Below are 22,316 nucleotides of genomic sequence, written 5' to 3'. Positions count from 1 at the left end.
CAGGACAGATGTAGCCTAACAATGAAAACTAAAAATAAAGAAAAAGATACCCAATCACTGTTAGACGTTGGTCTCACAAAGAGATAAAAACAGACAAATATAATCAGAGACAGAAAGAGACACTGTATCTATTAACACTGTCCTCCCCACCACTCCTTCAGGAGGCAAAAGAGAGGAGTTAGCGGAGGTCTATCGACTCTTGGTTAGTAAGAGAAAAGGTTGTGGCATTTGACTCTCCTCCTGTGTGTGAGTGTATGAGTGCATGTGAGTGTGTGACAGACACTGAGACCAAAGCGATAGCTTCTCTAATGAAGAGATTATGAACATCAGGAGTTGGAGGAATATGAGTGTTTGTGTTCTGTGAATGTGTGTTTGTGACTACAACCAGAACCACGCAGAGATTAATTTCTCTTCGTCAGTCAAGGAGCTGCTACAATCCTCCCTGCAGCTGTGTAACAGAATCATTTTAATGAGTAAGCTATCAAACTGTTTTAATGGGGGAGAGAGAGGGAGGAGAGATAAAGATAAAGGGAGATGGTGAGAGAGAGAGAGGTGGAGGGGGGTAAAATATGGAGAGATGGAGAAGATAGAGAGATATCCTCACGGTTGTTATTTGAGACATGGCTTTCTGCATTCCTTCCGTTCCTCTCGCTGTGTTTGATAGGGCACCATGCTGTGTCTGCTAGATGGAGCCTCACCCTCCCTGCTTCTCATAGCACTTTAATTAGCAAAGTGAATTAAAGAAAACAAGATGATAGAATAGCCTGAATGCTTACAGAGTCCCAGTGTATGCTGTTTTACACCATATTGACATTTGTTTGTGGATTAAAGTTTGTGTAATATGTTTCATTAGATTACCACATCCCACCCTGTAAGTAATTTAACCACATCTTCACAAGGCATTCATTCCTCTGCTAGAGCTTGGAGTGTGAGAGGGTGCGTCTCAAATGGCTCCCTATTCCCTGTATAGTGCACTACTTTGATCAGGGCCCTAAATAGAATAGGGTGCCATTTGGAATGTCTTTAATCTGTCATCATTCAATTTATTAGTTTAGGTGCGTGTATACTGTACAGTGCATTCGGGCAAAGTATTCAGAACCCTTTACTTTTTCCACATTTTGTGACGTTACAACCTTATTCTAAATTGATTGAATTTCCCCCCCCCCCTCATCAATCTACACACAATACCCCATAATGACAAAGCAAAAACAGGTTTGTAGAAATGTGTGCAAATAATAAAACATTTTTTGGGGGAAATATAACATTCACATAAGTACATTTACTCAGTACTTTGTTGAAGCACCTTTGGCAGCGATTACAGCCTCAAGTCTTCTTGGGTATAACGCTACAAGCTTGGCACACCTGTATTTGGGAGTTTCTCCCATTCTTCTCTGCAGATCCTCTCAAGCTCTGTCAGGTTGAATGGGGAGCGTTGCTGCACAGCTATTTTCAGGTCTCTCCAGAGATGTTAGATCCGGTTCAAGTCCAGGCTCTGGCTGGGCCACTCAAGGACATTCAGAGACTTGTCGCAAAGCCAGTCCTGCATTGTCTTCGCTGTGTGCTTAGGGTCGTTCTCCTGTTGGAAGGTGAACCTTCGACCCAGTCTGAGGTCCTGATCGCTCTGGAGCAGGTTTTCATGAAGGATCACTGTGTACTTTGCTCCGTTCATATTTGCCACGATCCTGATTAGTCTCCCAGTCCCTGCCGCTGAAAGATATCCTCACAGCATGATGCTGCCACCACTATGCTTCACCGTAGGGATGGTGCCAGGTTTCCTCCAGACGTGACGCTTGGCATTCAGGCCAAAGAGTTCAATCTTGGTTTCATAAGACCAGTGAATCTTGTTTCTCATGGTCTGAGAGTCTTCAGGTGCCTTTTGGCAAACTCCAAGCGGGCTGTCATGTGCCTTTTACTGAGGAATGGCTTCCGTCTGGCCACTCTACCAGAAAGGCCTGATCGGTGGAGTGCTGCAGAGATGGTTGTCCTTCTGGAAGGTTCTCCCACCTCTACAGAGGAACTGTAGAGCTCTGTCAGAGTGACCATTGGGTTTTTGGTCACCTCCCTGACTAAGGCCCTTCTCCCCCAATTGCTCAGTTTGGCCTGGTGGCCAGCTCTAGCAAGCGTCTTGGTGGTTGCAAACTTCTTCCATTTAAGAATGATGGAGGCCACTGTGTTCTTGGGGACCTTCAATACTGCATAAATGTTTTGGTACCATTCCCCAGATCTGTGCCTTGACACAATCCTGTCTCGGAGCTCTACGGACAATTGCTTCGACCTCATGGCTTGGTTTTTGCTCTGACATGCACTGTCAACTGTGGGACCTTATGTAGACAGGTGTGTACCTTTCCAAATCATGACCAATCAATTGTATTTACCACAGGTGGACTCCATTCAAGTTGTAGAAACATCTCAAGGATGATCAATGGAAACAGGATGCACATGAGCTCCATTTCGAGTCTCATAGCAAAGGGTCTGAATACTTATGTAAATAAGGTATTTCTGTTTTTAATTTGTAATAAATTAGCAAAAAAAATGTAAAACCTGTTTTCACTTTGTTATTATGGTGTATTATGTGTAGATTGCTGAGATTTAATAAATTTTAGAATAAGGCTGTAACGTTACATTTTTTTGAAAAAGTCAAGGGGTCTGAATATTTTCCTTAGTCCCCTCTTCATATATCTTGACTTACTTGACTTAAACCTGTTGGCCGCCTTGGGAGCATAGGGCACCCACCATGGCTCTCCACCTCACTCTCTTCCGTGCGAGGGCTTTTGCCTCTAGCCGTAGCCCCGCTTTACTCAGTTCTTGAAGAGTGGAGCGTCTCCAGTTGTTCTTTGGCATTCCCTGCTTTCTTTTTCCTTGAGGGTTGTAGTCCAGTGCTTGTCTTGTTATGTTTAATGTATATTTTCTGAGTGTATGTTCAATCCATCTCCTGATTACATTGCTGATGGGCTCCTGCTTCATTTTTTTCCACAGGTCATGGTCGGATATTTTGCTTGGCCACCATCTCCTCAGAATGTAACGCAGGAAGTTGTTGATGAAGACTTGTTGTTTATTGATTAGGGATTGTGTGGCTTTCCATGTTTCGCACCCATAGAGAAGAACATATTTGACATTTTGTGTTGAAGATGCGGATCTTGGTGTTTATGGAGAGCTGTGATGAGAGCCGTAGGGGGCGGAGTGTCCTGAAGGCATGTCAAGCTTTTGATGTTGCTTCCAAGATAGACGAAGTCAGGCACGTTTTCAATAGTTTCCCCGTCTATCGTGAGTTCTTCGGGGGATTTGGTGTTTATTGTCAGTGTCTTGGTCTTCCCCACATTTATTTTGAGGCCAAGTTGTCTGCTGTTTTCCTGTAGTCTGTTTTTTGTTGCGTTTGCCTGTGACTTCAGAGACCAGAGCCAGGTAATATGCTAAACTCAGGTCCTCCAGTTGAGTGAATGGGCTCCACTGGGATCCCTGTTTTTTTATGTGCTTTGGTTCTCGTTATGGTCCAGTCGATGGCTATTAGAAAAGCAAAGGGGATAGTAAGCAGCATTGGCGTATTCCAGTTTTGATGTGAAATGTTTCCATTGGCGGTGACCTGGCCAGTGAACACTTCATATATACTATATTCATATATTTTTGATGGACGCCATAGTGCTGTAGCATTCCATAGACTGTTTCTGTCTAGACTATCGAAGACTACGAAGTTGATGTGTAATGGTGTCAGACATTCTATGCACTGTTCGACGATTATCCTGAGTGTTCCAATGTGGTCTGTACAGGAGTAGTCCTTCCTAAAGCCTGCTTGTTCCTTTTGGAGTCTCTTTTTGAGTGAGTCCTGCATCCTATCCAATATGATCCAACAGAGGATTTTGATGGGGATTGAGAGGAGCATGATTCCTCTCCAGTTTTTGCACTCACTGAGGTTGTTTTTCTTGGCGACTGTAACAATCAAACCTGTCTTCCATTCTGACATTCTAGCATCCAATTCTCACTCTTGACTTGAGCTGTAGTATACTCTTCCTCCCCTGGGCTTTCAGGTGAGTTTGGCCCAGAGGACTCATGGGCACCCTTCTAGGGTAGTCTGTTCGTTCCAGGTTTTGGAGAGGTTGAGTGTCCATGGTTTCGGTTTCTATAATAATTTTTAAAACAACTTCCAATTGGCTCATTCATCCCCACTCCTCTCCCCTGTAACTATTCCCCAGGTCGTTGCTATAAATGACAATGTGTTCTCAGTCAACTTACCTGATAAAATAAGGGTTAAATACATTTTAAAAAAAGTAGCCCAGTCAGCTGTGTTCACTGTTATCTGCAGTGGTCGTAGATCATTTTCCTTTAAGGCTCCATGATCAAGAGGCGGTGTGATGAGGTGATTTCGAAGGAGTCAGGCGCAGGAGGGTAAATCACGGAATAACAGGATTTATTCTGAAACACAGAGTTACACAGTAATGCGTCAAAACACTCCATTGCGCAAAACAGGCGCACTGGAAAATACAATGCACACAGGGAAATTACCCAGTGATACAAAATACACGGAGCTCCACCGAGCTTCTCTATCCTCCACAAATAACAATCACACACAAAGACAAGGGGGCAGAGGGAACACTTATACAGGTACTGATGAGGGGATATGAACCAGGTGTGTGTAATAAACAAGACAAAACAAATGGAATGATGAGATGAGGAGCGGCAGTGGCTAGAAGGCCGGTGACGACGTGGTTTTAAATATCAAAAGTAAAAGTATAAATCATTTCAAATTCCTTATATTAAGCAAACCAGACAGCACAATTTTCGTGTTTAAAAAAACCCCCATTATGGATAGCCAGGGGCACACTCCAACACTCAGACATAATTTACAAACAAAGCATTTGTGTTTAGTGAGTCCACCAGATCAGAGGCAGTAGGGATGACCAGGGATGTTCTCTTGATAAGTGTGTGAATTGGACAATTTTCCTGCCAAAATGTAACGAGTACTTTTAGGGGTCAAGGAAAATGTATGGATTAAAAGTTACATTATTTTCTTTAGGAATGTAGTGAAGTCAAAGTTGTCAAACATATAAATAGTAAAGTAAAGTAAACTACTTAAGTAGTATTTTTACTTAAGTACTTTACACCACTGGTTAGAACTGCCGGGAGTTAACTCCCACCGGCATAGCTCTAAGGGGTCATTGAGGTACAAAAGCCCCCTCACCAGGTAACAGTCCCAGAGGAATGTAATATATCAGAGAGGAATAAAACATGAGAGAGGGAGAGTGGAAGGGGATAATGTTTTTGCAAAGCTGCATATTATGCAGGAGACATACAGATGCAATGATGTGCATTATGGACAAATATAGATGTACAGTATGTAGATTGCATTATCTCAACATCTTTTCAGAACCCATAGGCCTATGCATTATACAGTAGATGCTGAATTGCTAATATTTATATCAATACACAAGTTGTATGTATTGATGTGAGTATGGATAGCTAATTTAACCACCGTTATCAAAGGCTGTGTGCAATATGGGTGCTGTAAAGAAGGTGTGTATATATGGGTGTATAGATATGCAGTATGGGTGTATAGATATAGTATATAAATGCATAGATACTGTGCATTCGGAAAGTATTGAGACCCCTTGACTTTTTCCACATTTTGTTACGTTACAGCCTTATTCTAAAATGGATATAATTATTTTTTTCCCTCATCAATCCACACATAATACCCAATAATGTTAAAGCAAAAACATGTTTTTAGAAATGTTTGCAAATGTATTACAAATTAAAAACAGAAATACCTTATTTACATAAGTATTCAGACACTTTGCTATGAGACTCGAAATGGAGCTCAGGTGCATCCTGTTTCCATTGATCATACTTGAGATGTTTCTACAACTTGATTGGAGTCCACCTGTGGTAAATTCAATTGATTGGACATGATTTGGAAAGGCACACACCTGTCTATATAAGGTCCCACAGTTGATAGTGCATGTCAGAGCAAAAACCAAGCCATGAGGTAGAAGGAATTGTCCGTAGAGCTCCGAGACAGGATTGTGTCGAGACACAGATCTGGGGAAGGGTACCAAAAAATGTCTCCATCATTCTTTGCACTCTACTTGTCTCTTGGCTTCCCTTGCTAACGCTCCATGATTTCTCTGTTTCTCTCTCTTACATGGATATGAGACTGTCAGTGCGTGTATGCATATGACTGAGTGTGTGTATGTGAGCAGCAGTGCTTGTCTTCCACAGTCTGCCATGCCTGGTGTTGGCTGTCCAAGGGGGCGAGAGGTGTGAATCCAAAACCAACATGTACTGTAGACTACAACTGCTTCCCTCTATCTATACAGTCATCTATGAACCAACCCAGAACAGTGTGTCTAGGACTGGAGTATTCTCTTATGACCACTGTCTGCACATTTCGGTTATGCATTCATTTCTCTCTCATGTATGAGGAGAACACATTTAGGCCATGAATATGTTTAGCCATAGTTCTGAACAAACTCCCTTTTAGGATCAGTTAACCTCTTAAGGATCTGACCCTTTTTTTCAATTTTCACCTAAAATGACATACCCAAATCGAACTGCCTGTAGCACAGGACCTGAAGCAAGGATATGCATATTATTGATACCATTTGAAAGGAAACACTTTGAAGTTTGTGGAAATTTGAAATTAATGTAGGAGTGTATAACACATTAGATCTGGTAAAATATAATACAAACAAAAAAACATGTTTTCTATTATTGTTTTTGTTCCATCATCTTTGAAATGCAAGAGAAAGGCCGCAATATAATATTGCAGTTTAGGCACAATTTAGATTTTGGCGACTAGATGGCAGTAGTGTGCGCAAAGTTTCAGATTGATCCAGTGAAGCATTGCAATACTGGACTATTTTGTAACAAGTCTGCCCAAATGTGCCGAATTGGTCAATTGATACATTTTCAAGTACACAACTATAGAGAACATACAAAAATGATATGGTAATACTAAATGTACCTTTACACACTCCCAGGAATGTCATACATGATGGATCATTAGTTTATATACTAACTTTCACACATCTAGATGGCCGGGCGGGGTGGGTGTGGAGCCAGAGACAGCAAGGGTTCAAACTGTAGAACCTAGTTCCTACATTTGAATATAAAATTGGATTTTATCAAACAAAACTATGCTGCAATTTATCTCTGGGACCCTTAGGATGACAAATCAGAGCAAGATTACTGAATGTAAATACATTATTTACCTTCAGAGGTGAATGTATTAAACCAGTTGCTGTGATACGTTTTTTGTTGTTGTGCACTCTCCTCAAACAATAGCATGTTATTTTTTCACTGTAATAGCTACTGTAAATTGGACAGTGCAGTTAGATTAACAGGAATTTAAGCTTTCTGCCCATATAAGACATGTCTATGTCCTGGAAAGTTTGTTGTTACTTACAACAGTCATGCTAATCACATTAGCGCATGTTAGCTCAACCGTCCCGTATACAGGACACCGATCCCATAGAGGTTAATGAACAGCCTGTTGTGGTGCCAGTTGGCGCTAGACTAACACAACTGTGATGCCCGGGTGTTTAATGTCCATTGTCCTTATCTGACCAATGCTGCAGGTGGTGTAGCTATCTCCTCTCCTCTCCTCTCCTCTCCTCTCCTCTCCTCTCCTCTCCTCTCCTCTCCTCTCCTCTCCTTTCCCCTGGCCTCAGCTTTAGAGATGGATCTTAATGGGATCAGTGGGAGAGAGGGAGGAGAGGAGAGAGGAGAAGAGTCAAGGGGATGAGAGCTGGGCCAGCAAACACATCATCCTAATCGCCACTGACCCCCACCCACCCAGCCAACTGAGAAACTGTAGAATATACATTTAATTAACTAACATGAACTCTCACTCGTTCCCTTGTTGTTCCCCAGGGTCCCTACAGGGGGAGCACCAGCGCAGACTGTACAAGGAGCTGATGGCCAACTACAACCGCCTGGAGAGACCAGTGATCAACGACTCCTCTCCTCTTCTGGTGGAGCTGGGAATGACTCTGCTGCAGATCATAGACGTGGTGAGGGAGGGACTGTGTGTGTGTGTCGGGGTGTGTGTGAGAGGGGGAGGGGGCATGAATTTGTTGGCTAGTTGTTTATGTGTGTGGAGGTGTATGTTGATTAAACAAGGACTGACACTTTCACTACTGGTGTGTAAGAGAGATGTTGAAGCTTCGAACATTGTCTGTTGAGAGGGCGTGTGTGTGTGTGGAGGTGACGTACAGTGGCAGGTATGTACTTCTGAGGTTAGGTGACGTATCTGCAGATGTGTAGATGTAATGCGCTTCTGCTGTTTGGCTCCTGTTATATAACACCTCCCAGACAGACGCTCTCACGCACACACACACACACACACACACACACACATGAATGTGCACTCTGTGTATACACTGAGTGTACAAAACATTAGGAACTATTTCCATGACATAGACTGACCAGGTGAATCCAGGTGGAAGCTATGATCCCTTATTGATGTCACTTGTTAAATCCACTTAAATCAGTGTAGATGAAGGGGAAGAGACAGGTTAAAGAAGGATTTGTAAGCCTTGAGACAATTGAGACATGTGTTGTGTATGTGTGCCATTCAGTGGGTGAATGGGCAAGACAAAAGTTTTAAGTGCCTTATGAACAGGGTATGGTAGTAGGTACCAGGCGCACCGGTATGAGTGTGTCAAGAACTGCAACAGTGCAGGGTTTTTCATGCTCAACAGTTTCCCGTGTGTATCAAGAATGGTCCACCACCCAAAGGACATCCAGCCAACTTGGCACAATTGTAGTAATCATTGGAGTCAACATGGGCCAGCATCCCTGTGGAACGCTTCCGACGCCTTGTATAGAGTCCATGCCCCGACGAATTGAGGCTGTTCTGAGGGCAAAAGGGGGTGCAACTCAATATTAGGAAGGTGTTCCTAATGTTTTTGGAACTCAGTGCATTGCCAAATGAAGAAAAATTTGCCGACTTGAATGTCAGTTCCTCACAAATGTAGACTGATGCACTCTCTGTGTGTGTGAGAGAGAGAGTCTCACCAGAGGGATTCTAATGCATCATATTTCTTGCTTGAGCAAAGATCCAGAAACTCCGTCACACTTTTCCCCAAGCTGTGTGTGTGTGTGTGTGTGTGTGCACTGATAGAGTACTGCACCACAATTCCATCGCCTCACAGTCAGAACAGACCCATGCTGAGACTCTGACACATGGACACATCACCACCCCATAGTAGGCATGTTCTTGTCATTAGGTCCTCAGTGTCCCTATCATTCATACACAGAGGGTCAGACAGACGTTTACACGCAAGCACGCATGCACACACACACACACACACACTTCAGTGACCTGTGAAGGGTATGATCATACTTTTATAATGACCTTCTTCTCATTCAATACTCTCTATTCTATCCTCTATGAAATCTAAATGAATATATATGCATGTGGTAAAAGCTTCAAGACAATGGTTAAGAGTGTTAGGAGTGTAAGGAGTATTAGAAGTGTTACTATACACATTTCCATATGTTAGCTTAGTAGAAACCCAGCCCCGGACCCTTAGACCTTAGGAGGTTGATAAGGGGTCTATACAGAATTTGCATACGGCGCCGACAGAGCGTAACGCAGTGTTGTAGTGTCGTTTTTCGGCACAAAAGGGGCGGCTTCTTGTAGTGCGTTCCGACATGTGACGTACTCCCGTGCCACATGAAAATTGTAATGCGCCGTATCATCCCTTCCGTAGCCGTGGGGGCAGTGTTGTGTAGGCAATGAAGCTTGCTTGGTTCCTTGATCTGATCTATAGGTTATGCATCAAAGTAGTCTATTTTGCATTGATAAGCAAGTATAAGAATATTTGCCAGGGCATATTATTTCATTATAAATCTGATTATTTCACATGGAGATGTGGGAAACTAAAAGGCTAGCTAGCTTGCAGTGTTTTTAGCCAGGCTAAAGCCAGCTAGCCAGGCTGCCAGCTAGCTACTACTAGCAAGGGAAGGTGAAAGACAAAAATAACATACTTTGCTATCGCCCCCTAGTGAATGGGTGTGGGACCGGCCAGGATATCATGTTACCAAAAGGTGTCCGCTACTACAGAAATCCCACTCCATCCACGTGCACGCACGTAGATCAACGGAGTGGAGCTTGTAGTAAACTTTAAAAGTGTGTTAGGGGTGTGTAGGGTGTGTTAGCAGTATTAGGAGTGTATGTCCTCTCTCCGTCATATTCTCTTCTCTGTCACAAGCCCCTGGGGCAGTGGTGTTTTTTCCCCTGGCTGTCAGTCAGTTGTTCAGGGCTGTAGAAAACAACACAGAGAGAACCAAACTGTTTCTGTGTTAAATATGGGTTTTACAACAGTCAGATGTTTGATCACATTCGTCAGCCAGACTCTGAGGAAAGGAAGAGGAAACAGAGAAATAGAGCTGGGTGGAGCATACGGGGGAGAGGGGGGGGGGGGGGGGGGGGGATTTTATAGTGGCTCTGAAATGGGTTTTGTGTGTGTTGGCTTTGGCTCACTCAACTCTCTCTCTATTCAGAGTTGACTGAGTGAGAGAGATGTGTAGGCGTTTTACTGAAGTCTCCTAGATTTAAATAGATTGGAAACAATGAGGAAACACAAACGCATGGATACACACACAACCATACTTCATTAATAAGTGCATCGAGGACTTCATCCCCACAGAGACCGCACGTACACATCCCAACCAGAAGCCATGGATTACAGGCAACATCCGCACTGCTGCTTTCAAGGAGTGGGACACTAATCTGAATGCTTATAAGAAATCCTGCTACCCCCTCCGATGAACCATCAAACAGGCAAAGTGTCAATACAGGACTAAGATTGAATCCTACTACACCGGCGCTGATGCTTGTCAGATGTGGCAGGGCTTGCACCAGTGACGCGAGGCTACCAGATGAGCTAAATGCTTTCTCACTTCGAACCATGCATGAGAGCACCAGCTGTTCCGGACGACTGTGTGATCACACTCTGTAGACGATGTGAGTAAGACTTTTAAACAGATTAACATTCGCAAGGCCGCGGGGCCAGAAGGAATACTAGGACGACTACTTAGAGCATGCGCTGACCAGCTGGCAAGTGTCTTCACTGACATTTTTCAACCTCTCTGTGACCCAGTCTGTAATACCTACATGTTTCAGGCAGACCACCATAGTCCCTGTGCCCAAGAACGCCAAGGTAACCTGTCTAAATGACTATCACCCCGTAGCACTCACATCTGTAGCCATGAAATGCTTTGAAAGGCTGGTCATAGCTCACATCAACACCATCATCCCAGACACTCTGGACCCAGTCCAATTCGCATACCGCCCCAACAGATCCACAGATGACGCAATCTCTATTGTACTCCACACTGCCCTTTCCCACCTGGACAAGAGGAACACCTATGTGAGAATGCTGTTAATTTACTACAGCTCAGCGTTCAACACCATACTGCCCTCCAAGCTCATCACTAAGCTCAGGACCCTGGGACTGAACACTTCCCTCTGCAACTGGATGCTGGACTTCCTGACGGGCCACCCCCAGGTGGTGAGGGTTGGCAACAACACATACACCATGCTGACCCTCAACACGGGGGCCCCTCAGGGGTGCGTGCTTAATCCCCTCCTGTACTCCCTGTTCACCCACGACTGCGTGGCCAGTCACGACTCCAACATCATCATTAAGTTTGCAGACGACACCGACGACAACAAGACAGCCTATAGGGAGGAGAGACCTGGTAGTGTGGTGCCAGGACAACAACTTCTCCCTCAACGTCAGCAAGACATAGGAGTTGATTGTGGACTACAGGAAACTGAGGGCAGAGCACGCCCCCATTCACATCGACAGGGCTGTAGTGGAGCGGTTCTACATCACTAAGGATCTGTCATGGTCCACACACACCAACACAGTCGTGAAGAGGGCACAACAATGCCCTTTCCCCCTCAGGAGGCTGAAAAGATTTGACATGGGCCCTCAGATCCTCAAAAAGTTATACAGCTGCACCATCAAGAGCATCCTGACTTGTTGCATCACCACTTGGTATGGCAACTGCTCGGCATCCGACCGCAAGGCGCTACAGAGCGTAGTGCGTACGGTCCAGTACATCACTGGGGCCAAGCTTCCTGCCATCCAGGACCTCTATACCAGGCAATGTCAGAAGAAGGCCCAAAAATTGCCATAGACTGTTTTCTCTGCTACCGCATGGCAAACGGTACCGATGCACCAAGTCTGGAACCAACAGGACCCTAAACAGCTTCTACACCCAAGCCATACTAACTGCTAAATAGTTAGTTAAATAGTTAACCAAATAGCTACCCGGACTATCTGCATTGACCCTTTTTGCACTAACTATTTTGACCCATCGCATACGCTGCTGCTACTGTTTATTATCTGTAACTATATTCCTAGTTATATGTACATATCTACCTCAATTACCTCGTATATCTGCACATCGACTTGGTACTGGTACCCCGTGTACAGTGAGGGAAAAAAAGTATTTGATCCCCTGCTGATTTTGTACGTTTGCCCACTGACAAAGACATGATCAGTCTATAATTTTAATGGTAGGTTTATTTGAACAGTGAGAGACAGAATAACAACAAAAAAATCCAGAAAAACGCATGTCAAAAATGTTATAAATTGATTTGCATTTTAATGAGGGAAATAAGTATTTGACCCCTCTGCAAAACATGACTTAGTACTTGGTGGCAAAACCCTTGTTGGCAATCACAGAGGTCAGACGTTTCTTGTAGTTGGCCACCAGGTTTGCACACATCTCAGGAGGGATTTTGTTCCACTCCTCTTTGCATATCTTCTCCAAGTCATTAAGGTTTTGAGGCTGACGTTTGGCAACTCGAACCTTCAGCTACCTCCACAGATTTTCTATGGGATTAAGGTCTGGAGACTGGCTAGGCCACTCCAGGACCTTAATGTGCTTCTTCTTGAGCCACTCCTTTGTTGCCTTGGCCGTGTGTTTTGGGTCATTGTCATGCTGGAATACCCATCCACGACCCATTTTCAATGCCCCTGCTGAGGGAAGAAGGTTCTCACCCAAGATTTGACGGTACATGGCTCCGTCCATCGTCCCTTTGATGCGATGAAGTTTTCCTGTCCCCTTTGCAGAAAAACACCCCCAAAGCATAAAGTTTCCACCACCATGTTTGACGGTGGGGATGGTGTTCTTGGGGTCATAGGCAGTATTCCTCCTCTTCCAAACACGGCGAGTTGAGTTGATGCCAAAGAGCTCGATTTTGGTCTCATCTGACCACAACACTTTCACCCAGTTCTCCTCTAAATCATTCAGATGTTCATTGGTAAACTTCAGACGGGCCTGTATATGTGCTTTCTTGAGCAGGGGGACCTTGCGGGCGCTGCAGGATTTCAGTCCTTCACGGCGTAGTGTGTTACCAATTGTTTTCTTGGTGACTATGGTCCCAGCTGCCTTGAGATCATTGACAAGATCCTCCCGTGTAGTTCTGGGCTGATTCCACACCGTTCTCATGATCATTGCAACTCCACGAGGTGAGATCTTGCATGGAGCCCCAGGCCGAGGGAGATTGACAGTTCTTTTGTGTTTCTCCATTTGCAAATAATCGCACCAACCGTTGTCACCTTCTCACCAAGCTGCTTGGCGATGGTCTTGTAGCCCATTCCAGCCTTGTGTAGGTCTTCAATCTTGTCCCTGACATCCTTGGAGAGCTCTTTGGTCTTGGCCATGGTGGAGAGTTTGGAATCTGATTGATTGATTGCTTCTGTGGACAGGTGTCTTTTATACAGGTAACAAGCTGCGATTAGGAGCACTCCCTTTAAGAGTGTGCTCCTAATTTCAGCTCGTTACCTGTATAAAAGACACCTGGGAGCCAGAAATCTTTCTGATTGAGAGGGGGTCAAATACTCATTTCCCTCATTAAAATGCAAATCAATTTATAACATTTTTGACATGCGTTTTTCTTGATTTTTTTGTTGTTATTCTTTCTCTCACTGTTCAAATAAACCTACCATTAAAATTATATACTGATCATTTCTTTGTCAGTGGGGAAACGTACAACATCAGCAGGGGATCAAATACTTTTTTCCCTCACTGTATATAGCCAAGTTATCATTACTCATTGTGTATTTATTATGACTTTTATTATTACGTGTTTAACTTTTCTATTATTTCTCTATTTTCTGTCTCTATGCATCGTTGGGAAGGGCCCGTAAGTAAGCATTTCACTGTTAGTCTACACCTGTTGTTTACGAAGCATGTGACAAATATCATTTGATTTGATTCACACACAGTCCTTTCAGCCTTATCTCAGAACTACTCTGTGGTCTGGTTATAGTGTTGTGGTATGGCTCCTTTGGTGTGATCTAGAGGAACCCATGATTTAGTGGTCTAGCAGTCTAGATGTTTTGGTTATTGTCGGTGAATGGTCTGGTTTAGTCCCTTGGTGTGTTTTTTTTGGTGTGGTCCAGTCCTGTGGTCTAGTTGAGGTCTGGTCCAGTCCTGGGGTCAGGTCTAGTTGAGGTCCAGTCCTGTGGTCTAGATGAGATCTGGTCCAGTCCTGGGGTCTAGTTGAGGTCTGGTCCAGTGCTGGGGTATAGTTGAGGTCTGGTCCAGTCCTAGGGTCTAGTCTAGTTGAGGTCTGGTCCAGTCCTGGGGTCTAGTCTAGTTGAGGTCTGGTCCAGTCCTGGGGTCAGGTCTAATCCAGGTCTGATCCAGTCTGTTGGTCTAGTCTAGTGGTCCTGACTCAGGGTAGGGCAGTGAGACTCAGATGGTGAGGGGGGCCCATGGGTCCTGTGTGGGAAACACTCAACGCATGATTTAACCCTGATTGGCTAACGGGACGGGCACAGCTGCCACCGCTCCACTGGGCATTGGTGTGTTTGTGCATGTCTGTGTGTTGTTGATGTGTGTGTGTGTGGTTTATCCTACCAGCTCTCACAGTCTCAAGTCAGAATTAGACGTTCATCCATGTTTCTCAAACGTCAAATTTCGAAGTGTTTAAGGTTAACTTTAGGCATTAACTCAGAATTTTTAAGGCTAGGGTTAAATTCAGGCATTAACTCCAAATTCTTAAGGTTAGGCATTAACTCTGAATGGTTAAGGTAAGGATTAATGTTTGGGATGGGCTTAAAACAAAAATATAAAAATCAACCTTCTATTGCTGGAGTCGAACATGCAACCTTTGGCCCTTTAGAATAAGAGGCAGATGCTTACACCCATCCTCCATCCCCGTCTACAACACCAGGCAAAACCGAAACCTACTTGAAGGTAACAGCGCTCACTGTGGCTCCTAGTTGCTGGTTTCCACATCATCTACCGACGTCCTCAGACATGGATGGACGTTGAATACTGACTTGTATCACGGGTGACCTGGCTGGGTTTATCATGCATAGCATTTTTCAGTTACATTAAACACTCAATGTGGCCCAATGTTAACCTGGACTGTGCATAAAAAACAACCTACCTTTGTCTTTCCTCAGATTTCTATATTGAGTAGGTGAGAATGTGTCACATGATTATTTCTGAGGAAGAGCTGCTTTAAGCATGAAATCTCTCCCTGGGGTCCATATGTCATATGTAACCTTCCAAAGTAGCCTACCTGTCACCATAGCTACAGCACCGCTCTACACATGGTTCACTGTATCAAGGTTTCAGACAATAACATTACTGCTTGATTACGTGTAATGGTTTAATCACTGGCAGTCATTTCTCTAGATCAAAAGTAATAAACTAATTTGGTATTCCAGTAGCTGATTAGCATAGTCAATTTAGCCTTTCTGACACACTGGTCATTGGTCAGGCCATCTGACTGAAAACAAGCTAGGCTTCAGTAGCTATTGTAAGCCAGCACAACTCGTATTAACATAGCAGATTCAGTATTAGCCTAGCGTAGTCCAAATGGTCTCAGAGCCTGCTTCTGTTAGCATAGCACAGTGGATATTCGCCAGGATACTGTAAGTGAGTGCTTCGCTACACATTGATCCTCAGGGAAGCACTGATAACTTTAGTGTTATTAATTTATTTATCACCTTTATGTAAACAACATTGACTGACTGGTGCTCCAGCGTTTTTAGGTCAGGTCACCATTCCTCCCAGACACGCTCACACGTGCGCACACACACACACTGAAGGAAGCGCACATACAGGTAACAGACAAAATATAGGAAACACCAACATAACGTGTCGTAATAGGGTGCTGGGCCACCACGAGCTGCTAGAACAGCTTCAATGCGCCTTGGCATAGATTCTGGAAGTGTCTGGAACTACAGTGCCTTCAGAAAGTATTCCTAACCCTTGACTTATTTCACATTTTGTTGTGTTACAGCCTGAATTCAAAATAGATTAAATCAATGTTTTTTTCTCACCCATCTACACACAATACCCCATAATGACAAAGTGAAAACATGTTTTTAGAAATGTTAGCAAATCTATTGTAAATGAAATACAGAAATATCTGATTTACATAAGTATTCACACCCCTGAGTCAATTCTTTGTAGAAACATCTTTGGCAGCGATTACAGCTTTGAGTCTTTCTGGGTAAGTTTCCACGCCTGGATTATGTAACTTTTGCCCATTATTATTTTCTAAATTCTTCAAGCTCTGTCAAATTTGTTGTTGATCATTGCTAGACAACCATTTTCAGGTCTTTCCATAGATATTCAAGTAGATTTAAGTCAAACTGTAACTTGGCCACTCAGGAATGTTCACTATCTTCTTGGTAAGCAACTCCAGTGTAGATTTGGCCTTGTGTTTTAGGTTATTGTTCTGCTGAAAAGTGAATTCATCTCCCAGTGTCTGGTGGAAAGTAGACTGAACCAGGTTATACTGTAGGATTTTGCCTGTGCTTAGCTCCATTCTGTTTCTTTTTTATCCTGAAAAAGGTTTCCTTCCTCTAGGGCAACTGAGTTAGGAAAGACGCCTGTATCTTTGTAGTGACTGGGTGTATTGATACACCATCCAAAGTGTAATTAATAACTTCACCATGCTCAAAGGATATTTAATGTCTGCTTTTTAATATTTGTTTTACCCATCTACCAATAGGTGCACTTCTTTGCGAGGCATTGGAAAACCTCCCTGGTCTTTGTGGTTGAATATGTGTTTGAAATTCACTGCTCGACTGAGGTGGAGTACAGAAATAATATAGTAATTCAACTTATTATGTGACTTGTTAAGCAAATATGTACTCATGAACTTATTTAGGCTTGCCATAACAAAAGGGTTGAATACTTATTGACTCAAGACATTTCAGCTTTTAATTTGTAATTCATTTGTAAAAATGTCTAAAAACATAATTCCACTTTGACATTATGGGGTATTGTGTGTAGGCCAGTGACAAAAAATCACAATTTAATCCATTTTAAATTCAGGCTGTAACACAACAAAATGTGGAAAAAGTCAAGGGGTGTGAATACTGTCCGAAGGGATGTGACACCTTTATTCCAGTAGAAATTCCATAATTTGGTGTTTTGTTGATGCACCCAATATATACACTATATATACAAAAGTATGTGGACACCCTTTCAAATGAGTGGATTTGGCTATTTCAGCCACACCCGTTGCTGACAGGTGTATAAAATCGAGCACACAGCCATGCAATCTCCATAGTCAAATGTTGGAAGTAGAATGGCCTTACTGAAGAACTCAGTGACTTTCAAGTTGGCACCATTTTAAGATGTCCTGTGTAGCTCACTTGGTAGAGCATGGCGCTTGCAACGCCAGGGTTGTGGGTTTGTTTCCCACGGGGGCCAGTGTGAAAAATTTATGCACTCACTAACTGTAAGTCGCTCTGGATAAGAGCGTCTGCTAAATGACTAAAATGTAAATGCCACCTTTCCAACAAGTCAGTTTGTCAAATTTCTGTGCTGCTAGAGCTGCCCCGGTCAACTGTAAGTGCTGTTATTGTGAAGTGGAAACGTCTAGGAGCAACAACGGCTCAGCTGCGAAGTGGTAGGCCACACGAGCTCACAGAACAGGACTGCTGAAGTGCGTAGCGCGTAAAAATTGTCTGTCCTCGTTTGCAACACTCACTACAGAGTTTCAGACTGCCTCTGGAAGCAACGTCAGCAGAAGAACTGTTCATTGGGAGCTTCATGAAATGGGTTTTGATGGCCGAGCAGCCGCACACAAGCCTAAGATCACCATGCGCAATGCCAAGCGTCCGCTGTAGTGGTATAAAGCTCACCGCCATTGGACTCTGGAGCAGTGGAAACGCGTTCTCTGGAGTGATGAATCACGCTTTACCTTCTGGCAGTCCAAATCTGGGTTTGACAGATGCCAGGAGAACGCTACCTAGCCCAATGCATAGTGGCAACTGTACATTTTGGTGGAGGAGGAATAATGGTCTGGGGCTGTTTTTCATGGTTCTGGCTAGGCCCCTTAGTTCCAGTGAAGGATAATCTTAAGGCTACAGCATACTATTACATTCTAGACTATTCTGTGCTTCCAACTTTGTGGCAACAGTTTGGGGAAGGTCCTTTCCTGTTTCAGCATGACAATGCCCCCGTGCACAAAGCGAGGTCCATACAGAAATGGTTTGTCGAGATCGTTGTGTAAGAACTTGACTGGCCTGCACAGAGCCTTGACCTCAACCCCATCGAACATCTTTGGGATTAATTGTATTGCCCAACATCAGTGTCCAACCTCACTAATGCTCTTATGGCAGCAATGTTCCGACATCTGGTGGAAAGCCTTTCCAGAAGAGTGAAGACTGTTATAGCAGCAAAGGGGGACCAACTCCATATTAATGCCCATGATTTTGGAATGACATGTTTGACGAAAAGGTGACCACATACTTTTGGTCATGTAGTATAAGTGTTACATTGGGTTGAGATCTGGTGACACACACACACACACACACACATACACACACACACACACACACACACACACACACACACACACACACACACACACACACACACACACACACACACACACACACACACACACACACACACACACACACACACACACACACACACACACACACACACACACTTTAAACCCCCTATGCTCCTTTGAGACCCATCTTTCAAAGCCACTGAGATCTCTTCTTCTAGCCATGGTAGTCGTGTTTCCAATGATGATGAAGAATATGAAGTAGACATTTTTTTAAATGTCCCTTTAAGTTATGAGGTTTCTGCAAGTAATTTCTTGTGATTATGATTACAGGGAGTGTAAAGGGCAGTAACGGGGCGACACGCTTTTGTTCTATTTATATTTTGGCACTTAAGGAGATGTTCCGGAACTTTGGCCACTTTGGTATTTTTTTAAATCTCCCGCTTTGGGCTGGATGTGTCAATGTGTAGTTCATACATGCATAATCTATGCGCAGAATTACTGTCTTACCTCAATTAGCCACGAAATCCCAACGGCTAGGTGACACAGCAGAGAGAGAGAGCAATGACATACTGCACATATCTGTACATATATGGTGTAGTACACAATTTTCGGGGACCCGTTTTGGCTCTTGAGCGCTACTTTCAAAGCGACTGGCTATAAAGCATGCAAATCTTCTGGAAAGTCTCTTTAAGATAATGCTGGATTTGATGGCATGTGGTGGTTGTGTTTGTTTGTTTGTTTGTTTGTTTGTTTGTTTGTGAGAGAGAGAGAGAGAGAGAGAGAGAGAGAGAGAGAGAGAGAGAGAGAGAGAGAGAGAGAGAGAGAGAGAGAGAGAGAGAGAGAGAGAGAGAGAGAGAGAGAGAGAGAGAGAGAGAGAGAGAGAGAGAGAGAGAGAGAGAGAGAGAGAGAGAGAGGAGAGAGAGAGAGAGAGAGAGAGAGAGAGAGAGAGAGAGTAACCTTACATCTTGCTAAGTGCCCAATTTACTCAGATCAAGCAGTCTGAATTCTCTCTCTCTGCTGTGTGTTGGGTTGTTTAGGTCCATGGGGCTTGTTGTTTGAGATTGAAATGAGGCATCTAATAATTATGTGCTACATGCCTCCACTGAAACCAATTCGTAGAAAAACACTGTGGTTACATAAATGCAGCTTATAGCGAGGTTTCACAGCCCAGTTGTTTTGTACCCATGCCAAACAGCTACAGTAGACACTCATCAAAACCTTACCTTTTGCTATTCACTGCAATGATTTCCTATTGTAGCCATTGAATTTAATTGTTATTTTCCTCTCTGTTTGGTCAGGATGAGAAGAACCAGGTCCTGATGACCAACGCATGGCTACAGCTGGTGAGTAGAAATGGTTGAGTACTGAATGACACTGTGACCCATTATATCCCCCATCCCACCAAAAAGGCAGTAACACCATGTCGAATTGATATGCCACAGGGGTTGTCTGGTAGGACCACATCCTATTAGTTGTAAATTGAGATAACAATAGCCTGCCCATATTGTCTCTTGATATATTGCTTCTGTTGAGTTAAAACTTGTCGTTTATCTTAGCCAGTCTGAGCTTGATCCAACATATTGGATTGGACATAAGCTTAGATTGCTTATCCCGATGTTTCCTTGGTAATCTGGAGGATACATGCTTATAGAGAGTTGATGAGGTTGAATTTGTGGGAGAGGCATGTAGTCCACCTTGTCCAGTCTGGTCTCTGTCATTGACATGACACACAACCAAGAGAACAATGCCTCCACTCTCCACAGTCACTAACCAATTTCTCCATCACTTAATTTTAATTTTATTTTTTATAGAGTAATTTACTCCTTTATATAAGTCCTCCTGACATAATTCATCATTTTCCTATTGTCCAATTAGGACGTCAGCCTCAATTTTCTAGCCAATCACTCAGCGTTTCATTGCTGTGTGGTTTATGCGACGCTGGCTTTGGCATATTATCAGATAACCCCCTCAGGCTCAGAGTCCAGGTGGGCCATGGGAAATATATTTAAATGTCTGTCAACTAGCGTGAATTCACAAGAGACAAGTGCTGTCACAACCCTTCAGTTGACAGACTGCCAAGACCCAAGCTCAGACTGGATCTGTTATCAGAGAATCAGTGAAAAGCCCTGTGGAACTTGCTGGAAGACAATCTCAGTTGTGTCTCTTTACTCTACTCTTCTTTTCTTGTCTTTATTTTGACCGTCTCTCTGTGTTCTATCCTCAGCACTGGACTGATGTGTCTCTCTGTGTTCTGTCCTCAGCACTGGACTGATGTGTCTCTCTGTGTTCTGTCCTCAGCACTGGACTGATGTGTCTCTCTGTGTTCTGTCCTCAGCACTGGACTGATGTGTCTCTCTGTGTTCTGTCCTCAGCACTGGACTGATGTGTCTCTCTGTGTTCTGTCCTCAGCACTGGACTGATGTGTCTCTCTGTGTTCTGTCCTCAGCACTGGACTGATGTGTCTCTCTGTGTTATGTCCTCAGCGCTGGACTGATGTGTCTCTCTGTGTTCTGTCCTCAGCACTGGACTGATGTGTCTCCCTGCTGTGTGATTATCTCTGTGTCTCTCTGTGTTCTGTCCTCAGCACTGGACTGATGTGTCTCTCTGCTGTGTGATTATCTCTGTGTCTCTCTGTGTTCTGTCCTCAGCACTGGACTGATGTGTACCTGAGCTGGAACCCAGAGAACTACCCCGGGGTTCAGAACCTACGTTTCCCCTCCAGCCAGATCTGGACCCCTGACATCCTCCTCTACAACAGGTGTGCTCCAACAACCCCCATCTTCTCCCATGATCCTCCTCTCCTCCCACAACGCCCTCTTATCCCACAATCCCCCCTCACCTCCCATCACCCTCCTCTCTCCTCCAATAATCCTCTCCTCCCATCATTCTTGTCTCCTCCCACAACCCCCTCTCCTCCCACAACCCCCCTCTCCTCCCATCATCCTCCTCTCACAACCCCTTTTCTTCCCATAATCCTCCTCTCTCCTCCCATCATCCTCCTCTCCTCCCACAACCCCCCCTCCTCCCATCATCCTCCTCTCACAACCCCCCTTTCCTCCCATAATCCTCCACTCTCCTCCCATCATCATCCTCTCCTCCCATCATCATCCTCTCCTCCCATCATCCTCCTCTCCTCCCACAACCCCCCTCTCCTCCCACCATCCTCCTCTGTCCTCCCATAATCCTCCTCTCCCCTCCCATAATCCTCCTCTCTCCTCCCATCATCCTCCTCTCTCCCATAATCCTCTTCTCCTCCCACAACCCCCCTCTCCTCCCATCATCCTCCTCTCTCCTCCCATGATCCTCGTCTCCTCCCATCATCTTCCTCTCATCCCATAATCCTCTTCTCCTCCCACCCCCCCCTCCTCCCATCATCCTGCTCTCACAACCCCCCTCTCCTCCCATAATCCTCCTCTCTCCTCCCATGATCCTCCTCTCCTCCCATCATCCTCCTCTCCTCCATCATCCTCCTCTCCTCCCACAACCCCCCTCTCCTCCCATGATCCTCCTCTTCTACAGGTGA

General features: G+C 44.3%; 1 protein-coding gene across 1 annotated transcript in view; it reads left to right on the top strand.

Annotated features, from left to right (window-relative positions):
* The window catches only part of LOC311118793 (neuronal acetylcholine receptor subunit alpha-7-like), a gene marked incomplete at both ends in the record, with an annotated part of 83,356 nt that overhangs the window by 20,031 nt on the left and 41,009 nt on the right, over nt 1-22,316 (top strand). Inside the window, 3 exons of the mRNA XM_084193575.1 lie at nt 7,864-8,003; nt 20,092-20,136; nt 21,442-21,551. Of these exons, the coding sequence (XP_084049701.1) occupies nt 7,864-8,003; nt 20,092-20,136; nt 21,442-21,551 (295 nt within the window). The remainder of the gene's footprint in view (nt 1-7,863; nt 8,004-20,091; nt 20,137-21,441; nt 21,552-22,316) is intronic.

Source organism: Coregonus lavaretus, assembly GCF_964263955.1.
Source record: "Coregonus lavaretus genome assembly, contig: HAP1_SCAFFOLD_1117, whole genome shotgun sequence".
In the NCBI taxonomy this organism is placed as follows: domain Eukaryota; kingdom Metazoa; phylum Chordata; class Actinopteri; order Salmoniformes; family Salmonidae; genus Coregonus; species Coregonus lavaretus.
This window is presented reverse-complemented; position numbering and strand designations above follow the sequence as displayed.